The 9,942-nt window shown below is 49.8% G+C and overlaps 1 protein-coding gene across 1 annotated transcript; it reads left to right on the top strand.

Moving 5' to 3' along the window:
* The first annotated feature begins 1,461 nt into the window (after positions 1–1,461).
* LOC126981081 (hemocyanin subunit-like) lies at positions 1,462–5,682 on the top strand. Its single transcript, XM_050831773.1, has 4 exons — positions 1,462–1,589; positions 1,791–1,826; positions 2,949–4,469; positions 4,828–5,682. Exons 1-4 carry the CDS (start codon positions 1,481–1,483, stop codon positions 5,253–5,255), a joined length of 2,094 nt encoding a protein of 697 aa, XP_050687730.1. The 5' UTR covers positions 1,462–1,480; the 3' UTR covers positions 5,256–5,682.
* The last annotated feature ends 4,260 nt before the right edge of the window (positions 5,683–9,942 follow it).

The raw sequence follows: 9,942 nt of genomic DNA, 5'->3' as shown, positions 1-9,942 counted from the left end.
ACAATGATTCGTGGTGCGGTGGATCACAGTGACGTGGTCCACAATACAATGATTCGTGGTGCGGTGGATCACAGTGACGTGGTCCACAATACAATGATTCGTGGTGCGGTGGATCACAGTGACGTGGTCCACAATACAATGGTTCATGGTGCGGTGGATCACAGTGACGTGGTCCACAATACAATGATTCGTGGTGCGGTGGATCACAGTGACGTGGTCCACAATACAATGGTTCATGGTGCGGTGGATCACAGTGACGTGGTCCACAATACAATGATTCGTGGTGCGGTGGATCACAGTGACGTGGTCCACAATACATAGGTTCATGGTGCGGTGGATCACAGTGACGTGGTCCACAATAATGGTTCATGGTGCGGTGGATCACAGTGACGTGGTCCACAATGGTCCATGGTGCGGTGGATCAGTGACGATCTCCCAACTCGGTTCTTGGCGCAAGTAAATATTCTTTGCATTTTTAAGAAACATCTTTTTGTATGCTTCTTTTTTTCTTGCTTCATTATGGGGGGCGATCAGTTCAAATGACATTTTTCCTTAATAATAAGATTGGTCAAACCAAATTTTAACACAAGATGCTGAACAGAAACAGATGACCTTTGCGATCGTGCAATCGAAAATCAGTCTATCAAAACTGACTTTAAGAGCAAAGAAATCCATAAGTGTGACCATTTGATTGGAATCTTACTTCTACAAGTCTATGAGACCTACAAGGTTTCGCTAGAAAGAGCGGGAAACGTAGATTATACTTAGAGCAAATGTACATCCTATCTGTTCAGGTTTGGAAGTTATGACCCTCTAAATGTCTATGACCCTAGCAACCCCGGCTTAGACAAATTTTTGTACGCAGAGACCTATGACTTTAAAACACAGATTGCTACGGGAATTATTTTATATTATGATAGTCTGCACTCCCTGCTCTTCCAAAACAAACCCATAACCAATGTTGTAGGTTAACAGTTGTTGATTTTTTTGTTTTGAAGCCCTGAGTTTGAAAAGGTTACATTTCGAGAAAACGCTTTATAAGTTTTTGAAGTCATTAACAAACGAATATGTGCAAAATAGGCTGATTTCCACCAACTTTTGTATGTTGAATGGGGAAATTTTACATCGAAGGATATTCTCTAATACTTTTGTCAAGCTTCTGGCTCGATTCAAATAAATGAACCGGTTGCTTCGTGCAAAGACAGATCTCTGGTTGACTAGCCGGTAGTTGTGTTGGAAGAATTACCAGCAGATTTTAGCAGTACAGCTTTGTGGCCCACCAAAGCTGTCGAGGCTTTTCAAAGCACTTGCAGGAGTTTTATCTGAGTCTGAGATAGCGGAGAGTGGGCGGGCCTTCAACGAGCCCCGAGTTATCGGTGGCGGGGCGCCCCGGGGGGAGGTGGGGAGTGATCATAACGGGCCCAGACCATGAGGGGCTCAAGGGAGGAGAGGGAAGACGTCAAGAGGGAGGTCGCCCGGCATGTATATAAGCAGCGCGCAGCGACTGTCCGTCACCAACGAGTCCAGCCAACGCAGGATGAGGTGCCTGGTTCTGTTCGCTCTGGTGGCGGCGGCCGCGGCCTGGCCAAGTGAGTAGTCACAACGTTTTTGCAGAAACATTACAAATTACTGATATAAAAATAAATATTTCTTGGCATAACTTACAACTTTTAGCTTGCTGGCGTGGTTTCATTTCCACGATGAAGATTTCATTATAAAGCTTCAATAAATTTGTCGTTCATCATCTTTTCTGTAACAAACTAATCTCCTCCTTGCCCTTGCGGCGGCAGATATGATGGAGGGCTTCATGTCGGACTCCTCCGGGGGTGAGTAACCATGCTTTTGTTCATGAATGAAATTGTCGAAATACTTCTCCTTCAGAGAAGGAAGGCTCCTGTAACACAGAACTCCCAGACTGCAGCGTAGAATTCCCAGAATTGACTGCCTTTCACAATGAGTGTTTTTAGCTTCTAAGGAAAAGTAGTAAGTCACCTTCTTTAAAATATTCTCAATCAGACTTGTTTTAGAAAACAACGACACATTTACACACAGCTATGTCGTACAAAGTCGATTCACAAACCAACGTTGGGTTCAGTAACCGCAGAGAACAGTCTCCTGAGCTCTGATAAATGTTCATAGGTCACCTTCAGGTAAATACAGAACAGTTATCAACACACAGCTTTACCCTACCGAAAGAATGATAGTCACTGGTTACGTTGTCAATTACAACAGGCATAATTAAAGAATCTAACTTTACCACTTACGTAATGCAAGATTGATTGTTGCTTATTATTCTTAACATTTCAACAGCTAAGTGTAATAAACAGAATTCTACTTTCCACATACACCAACACGACCTGTGCGTGTCACGAAACACACGAGGAAAATAATGCAGACCCGGAAAGTGTTTGACTGGCCCCGGGAATCGAACCCGCAACCGGATAGATGGGAAAACACTCCTTAACCAGTCGGTCAAAAAGGCACCCCACTCGCCGAGTGAGTTTGGGAGGCTTTCCGCATCAGGCAGGTCCACTACATGGATCTCTTTACCCCATCAAAATTAATTTATGTGTATTGCCAATTCCCTTTTCAGGAAAGACACAACATAATACAGGATAGGATCCCACCGCTGCCACCACGGTAACAAACCGGATTCTACTTTTCACATACACCTACACGACCTGTGCGTGGCACGAAACACGAGCAATTAATTCAGACCCTGAAAGGATTCTGCCGGCGCCTGGGATCGAACCCGCGAACACCTGGATGGGAAAGTCCCTCCTTAATTAGTTGGCCACAGAGGTTCCCCCACTCGTTGAGTGAGTTTGGGAGGCTTTCCGAATTAGGTGGGCCCAATACATAAGAACCTTGATATCACTTATCCAAGTTACACAATCTAATTGTTAATGTTCGTATCAGAAGAACATTCATCTCCCTATCTCTCTCAGGAGCCTCCGACGCCCAGAAGCAGCATGATGTCAACTACTTGCTGTGGAAGGTGTACGAAGACATCCGTGACCCAGCCCTGCAGGGACTCTCGCAGAGCTTTAACCCGAGCTCCGGCCACTATGACGACGACGGTGTTGCCGTGAAGCGACTCCTGCAGGAGCTCAACGACCACCGCCTGCTGGAGCAGAAGCACTGGTTCTCGCTCTTCAACAAACGTCAGCGCGAGGAGGCTCTCATGCTCTACGATGTCCTCGAACACTCCACTGACTGGGCGACTTTCGTCGGCAACGCCGCCTACTTCCGCTCCCGCATGAACGAGGGCGAGTATGTGTATGCCATATACGCTGCCGTCACTCACTCCGAGCTGACTCACGACGTGGTACTGCCGCCCCTCTATGAGGTCACTCCTCACCTCTTCACCAACAGCGAGGTCATCCAGGAAGCCTATACAGCCAAGATGACCCAAACTCCCAGCAAGATCAAGTCCCACTTCACCGGCAGCAAGAGCAACCCTGAGCAGCGCGTGGCCTACTTCGGCGAGGACATCGGCATGAACACCCACCACGTCACCTGGCACTTGGAGTTCCCCTTCTGGTGGGACGACTCCCACGAGAACCACCACATCGAGCGCAAGGGCGAGAACTTCTTCTGGGTCCACCATCAGTTGACTGTCCGCTTCGACGCTGAGCGCCTGTCCAACTACCTTGACCCCGTCGAGGAGCTGCACTGGGACGATGTCATCCATGAGGGCTTCGCTCCCCACACCATGTACAAGTACGGCGGGTACTTCCCCTCTCGCCCTGATCATGTGCACTTTGAGGACGTGGACGGCGTGGCCCGCGTGCGAGACATGCTGATCCTGGAGAGCCGCATCAGGGACGCCATTGCTCACGGCTACATCACGGCCAAAGACGGATCCACCATCAGCATCAGGGACGCTCACGGCATCGACGTGCTGGGAGACGTCATTGAGTCATCCACGTACAGCCCCAACCCACAGTACTACGGCGCCCTGCACAACACTGCTCACGTGATGCTCGGCCGCCAGGGTGACCCTCACGGCAAGTTTGACCTTCCCCCCGGTGTTCTCGAGCACTTCGAGACCGCCACTCGGGACCCCGCCTTCTTCCGCCTCCACAAGTACATGGATAACATCTTCCGGGAGCACAAGGACAGCCTCACTCCCTACACCACCCAGGAGCTCGAGTTCCCCGGCGTCGCTATCGACAGTGTTACCTTGAGCAACCGCCTGGAGACCCACTTCGAGGACTTCGAGTACAGCCTCATCAACGCCGTCGACGACACTCCTCAGGTCGATGACGTGGACATCTCAACCATCGTGCCCCGCCTTACCCACAGCGACTTCAGCGTCTCGCTCGGCGTCACAAACAACAACGGCAAGGAGGTGTCTGCCACTGTGCGCGCCTTCGCCTGGCCCAAGTACGACAACAACGGCGTCGAGTACTCCTTCAACGATGGCCGCTGGAACGCTATTGAGCTGGACAAGTTTTGGGTCAAGCGTGAGTATCCTGAGTAGCATTTTTCTTAACTGTTCTGAGGGTAACGCTGAGGTAAAGGTAATCTTTTGCATCTATTAAGAGTGGTAACATAGTGAGTATCTTTAGGGATGTTCTTTTTAACTGTTCTGAGGCTAACACTGAGGTAAAGGTAATCTGTTACAGCTATTTAGCGTGGTAACATTAGGAGTGTCTTTAGGGATGTTATCTTTAACTGTTCTGAGGCTAACACTGAGTTATAGGTAATCTACTGGAGCTATATTTATTATGGTAACATAAATAAGTATCTCAAGGGATGTTCAGATGCTAATCCTGAGTAGCGTGCAAACATGAATACTCATATTGGTTTCCTCCCCGACAGTGTCTCCCGGTGCCAACACCATCACCCGCTCTGGCAAGGACTCGGCGGTCACCGTTCCTGACGTGCCAAGCTTCAAGGACCTGATCGAACAGACCGAGGCTGCCCTGAGTTCCGGCTCAGCACTTCACCTCGAGAAGTACCACAGCGGTCTTGGGCTGCCCAACAGGTTCCTGATCCCCAAGGGTAACACCCAAGGCATGGAATTCCACGTTGTGTTCTTCCTCTCTGACGGTGAGGAGGACGCTGCCGTCGACGGGCTGCACGACAGCACCAGCTTCAACCACTACGGCTGTGCCGACGGCAAGTACCCTGACAACCGCCCCCACGGCTACCCGCTGGACCGCCGCATCGACGACGAGCGTATCATCACCGGCGTCACCAACTTCAAGGCTGTCGATGTCAAGGTTTACCACATCGAGGAACACTAAACACATAGTCTAGCAGACTGCCGCAGCGGCCGGGAGCGGGACAGGATGTTCACCAGAACCATAAAACAACACAACGAACTGACAATCTCAATGCCGTCGATGTCAAGATCTACCAGGTCGAGGAACACTAAACACACAGCTCAACAGACTGGCGCAGCAACGAGGGGCGGGGCAGGATACTCGCCGCCACCCCGAACACACACCAACAAACCAACAACTGTGTTAGCCCTGCGGCAGCCATCACGACATTTGCCTCCACGCGGAATACAAAACAACAAATTCAGCGAGTAAAGACAACCGTAACCTTGCATTTCTATCACCGTCACAGATCTATACAACACTTCGTAAAGGAACAAATATGACTCTTCATTATACTAAGACAAAATGTATAGCGAAATTCATTCAAAATAAAGAACTCCTTCCGAAACCCTATTTCAATGAGCCTCAGGAATGACGCGCCGATACTCCAGCGACCACTCGGTTGCCCCTGCAGCAGTCACCTCAACTATGAAGGGTGGCCGTGGAAGGCCGAGCCCTTGCGTGGCTCGTACTGCTATGCCGCCCCCAGTGGTTGTGTCACCCACATGGTTTGTGTAATGTCCCCAGTGTTTGTGTGCAACCCCCGATGTTTGTGTGCTGCCCCCTGTGTTTGTGTGCCACTCCCTACTGTTTGTGTGCAACCCCCCAGTGTGTGTGTGTGCAACCCCCAGTGTGTGTGTGCAACCCCCAGTGTGTGTGTGTGCAACCCCCAGTGTGTGTGTGTGTGCAACCCCCAGTGTGTGTGTGCAACCCCCAGTGTGTGTGTGTGCAACCCCCAGTGTGTGTGTGCAACCCCCAGTGTGTGTGTGTGCAACCCCCAGTGTGTGTGTGCAACCCCCAGTGTGTGTGTGTGCAACCCCCAGTGTGTGTGTGCAACCCCCAGTGTGTGTGTGTGCAACCCCCAGTGTGTGTGTGCAACCCCCAGTGTGTGTGTGTGTGCAACCCCCAGTGTGTGTGTGTGTGCAACCCCCAGTGTGTGTGTGTGTGCAACCCCCAGTGTGTGTGTGTGCAACCCCCAGTGTGTGTGTGTGCAACCCCCAGTGTGTGTGTATGCAACCCCCAGTGTGTGTGTGTCCCCAGTGTGTGTGTGCAACCCCAGTGTGTGTGGTGTGCAGCCCCAGTGTGTGTGTGCAGCCCCAGTGTGTGTGTGAGTGTGTGTGTGTGCAACCCCAGTGTGTGTGTGTGTGTGCAACCCCCAGTGTGTGTGTGTGCAACCCCCAGTGTGTGTGTGTGTGTGCAACCCCCGGTGTGTGTGTGTGCAACCCCAGTGTGTGTGTGTGTGCAACCCCCCAGTGTGTGTGTGTACACACTGTTTGCAACCCCAGTGTGTGTGTGTGTGTGTGTGCAACCCCAGTGTGTGTGCAACCCCAGTGTGTGTGACTTGTGTGCAACCCCAGTGTGTGTGTGCAACCCCAGTGTGTGTGTGCCCCCCCCAGTGTGTGTGTAGTGTGTGTGTGTGCCACTCCCTACTGTTTGTGTGCAACCCCCAGTGTGTGTGTGTGCAACCCCCAGTGTGTGTGTATGCAACCCCCAGTGTGTGTGTGTGCAACCCCCAGTGTGTGTGTATGCAACCCCCAGTGTGTGTGTATGAAACCCCCAGTGTGTGTGTTTGCAACTCCCAGTGTGTGTGCAACCCCAGTGTGTGTGTATGCAACCCCCAGTGTGTGTGTATGCAACCCCCAGTGTGTGTGTATGCAACCCCCAGTGTGTGTGTGTGTGCAACCCCCAGTGTGTGTGTATGCAACCCCCAGTGTGTGTGTGTGTGCAACCCCCAGTGTGTGTGTATGCAACCCCCAGTGTGTGTGTGTGCAACCCCCAGTGTGTGTGTGCAACCCCCAGTGTGTGTGTATGTGTAACACACTGCACTCTCACAGGCAATCTTCATTTTACTAAATTTAACCAAATGTTCTTAGAAATGAAGAGTACAATGAAAAAATGAGTAGGGGCGGGGGAATAAGGAAGAGGAGGTTGACGGTCTACAAGCTGACCCGGTGGCTGCTGCGGAGAGCGCAATGTGAACCCCGTTTTGACCCTGCAGTGGTTCTCAACCTTTTTTGTCTCGCTCCCCTTTTCCAGTCACTGTTTCACCAGTGGACCTTTACATCTCGCAGGCCAGTCATGACCATCCCAGGGGACAAAATTTGTTACTACGTGGGCAGTGAGTTTGTCACCCCTGGTACCGTTAGCTAATTTAGAGCAATTCTAGCATTCAAGCATTCAGTTTTAATGACTGTGTACAGTATAATGAATTCTATTCCGAGCCGCATGTGTCCAAATTCCAGTATAATATATTTTAAAATATCGAATATCTATGAACCCCTTGAAATTCTTCCATTGACCCCTGGTTGGGAACCACTGGTCTAGAGTGTGTGTGTGTGTGTGTGTGTGTGTGTGTGTGTGTGTGTGTGTGTGTGTGTGTGTGTGTGTGTGTGCACTGTACCCTATTTGGTTCTCGCACTGAAACTGAGATCCTAGCTGGCAGACGGACGTATCAGATGTGTTAGCTCCAGGTAATGAACACTTGGGCAAAGTTAATGGGTTCAGACAATAAAGTGAACTAATAAAACATGGCAAAAGCTGGCAATAACGCAAAATAAGTGTGTTGCTAAACGTGACTTCCAAGTGAATATAACGCTGGGAATTTACCTGGAGACTAACGCAGACAATCAGGGTCTTTGCAATAACTAGAGGAAGCAGTAATACTAGTAGTAATATTTAGTAGTAGTAGTAGTAGTAGTGGGGAGTCGGTGGCTGAGTGGACCGCGAGACGGCGCCGCGTCCAGGACGACGCGGGTTCGCGCCCCGCCCGATGACACAAGCTGGGATATTTAAGTCGCCGCCGAGTGGCCTAAGACTACCCATATGCTGTCCAAAAGACCATCTACCAACCCTGATTCTAGATTCTAGGATGAAAGATGAGCTTCGGGGGGGCTGCATGACCCAATGCAAGATGGCGCCACTATTAACACTTGCCTGCGCTACAACGGACTGGGGAAGACCATCAGGTCCCACCAAGAAAGCTTACCGGCGCAACAGGAGAAAACGTAAAAAAAAAAATAGCAGTAGTATAAGTTGTGGTAGTTTTGGTAGTAGTGGTGGTGATGGAAGAAGCTAATATAGGTCCAAGGAGTGATGAGGGAGGTGGTGGTGGTGGTTGTAGGGATGATGACGGTGGTTTTCATGGTCGTAGTGGAAGAAAAAAAGTAATGGGAGTGGTAGAAGCAACGGCATTCTCTCTCTCTCTCTCTCTCTCTCTCTCTCTCTCTCTCTCTCTCTCTCTCTCTCTCTCTCTCTCTCTTCTTCCTTCTCTCACTCTCTCTCTCTCCAACTCTAGAGAACCAACGCATCACTGTATTCCAAGAAGATTCCTGACTGACGAGACAGTCTCAAAGGTCTTCCGATGACGTTATGGAGGTTCACTAACTCAGCTACACCCACAACGCCTGTCACCTTCAGTCAGCGTCTAATCGAACATAACTTCAAAGGCCAATGAGATGGAAATGAGCATCGAGGCCACGAGCGACTATAGCATGTACCCACCCACCTCCTTTACCTTATTTTTTCTGACTCAAAAGGAGGGAACCACACACACACACACACACACACACACACACACACACACACACACACACACACACACACAACAAGGGGACACTCGTATAAATCTGTAGTAGCAAAGTCGAGGTCAGGCACCGATCATAAATTCTTTTTTTCATGTGTGGGTTTGAGGAGGAATAAATCGCAGTCTGGATACCCTCGATCCTCCTCCTCCTCATCATCATCATCCTCATTCTTTTCCACCACCTCATTCATACACTCTCCTTTTCCTCCACCTCATTCACTGTCCTCCTAGTCTTTCTCCTCCTCCTCCTCCTCCTCCTCCTCCTTCAACGCCTCCTCATCCTGATCCTCCTCCTCCTCCTCCTCCTCCTCCTCTTCCACCTCAGTCACCATCCTTTTCTTTCACCCTCTTCCTCTTCTTCCCCCACCTCCTTTTCCTCCACTTCATTCTCCCTCCTCCTCCTGCTCCTCCTCCTTCTCCTTCAACTCCTCCTCCTCCTCCTCCTCCTCCTCCTCCTCCTCCTCCTTCTTCTTCTCTTCTTCTTTTTCTCCTCCTCCTCCTCCACCTCCTTCCTGGCTCGCTCCCGCTCCCCGCATTATTCTCCCTGACTTGATATCGGGTCCAATTAAGCTTCAAAAAAGGACCCTTGATTAAAGTCATTAGCATACGGGAGGTCAACACGCATCCTCATTATCGAGTTCGGGCCTTTTTTTTTTTTTTGTTTGTCCTTCCTGATGCTAACAACTCCTTTCTATGTTGGGAAAACGGTGGTGGTGGTGGTGGTGGTGGTGGTGGTGAAGAAGAGTGACCCTTCGTCTTCAGGCATGTTATTTTTTTTTATATAGATTTTTTTATTTTGCTAACTTCAACGCCGTATACTATTTTTTTTTTTTGGGGGGGGGGGCGGGGGGTGATGGAGGGCGAAAGTCTTATTAGTTTTTAGATTTTGCCAACTTCAACGACGTATATATCCATTTTTATTGGATTAGGGTGAAGGTTGTATTTTTTTCATAGATTCTCGATTTTGCTAACTTCAACGATTTTTTTTGGGGGGGTGGAGAGTGAGGGTGAAGCTTATATTAATAC

The sequence above is a fragment of the Eriocheir sinensis genome, chromosome 4, assembly GCF_024679095.1.
Source record: "Eriocheir sinensis breed Jianghai 21 chromosome 4, ASM2467909v1, whole genome shotgun sequence".
NCBI classification, from domain to species: domain Eukaryota; kingdom Metazoa; phylum Arthropoda; class Malacostraca; order Decapoda; family Varunidae; genus Eriocheir; species Eriocheir sinensis.
Note: the sequence above shows the minus strand (reverse complement) of the source record. Positions and strands in the feature narration are given on the sequence as shown.

Coding starts and splice junctions, on each gene's coding strand:
- LOC126981081 (XM_050831773.1), top strand. CDS start 1,481: ATGTATATAAGCAGCGCGCAGCGACTGTCCGTCACCAACGAGTCCAGC. Junction 1,590..1,790: donor GGCGGCCGCGGCCTGGCCAA/GTGAGTAGTCAC, acceptor TTGCGGCGGCAG/ATATGATGGAGGGCTTCATG. Junction 1,827..2,948: donor CATGTCGGACTCCTCCGGGG/GTGAGTAACCAT, acceptor TATCTCTCTCAG/GAGCCTCCGACGCCCAGAAG.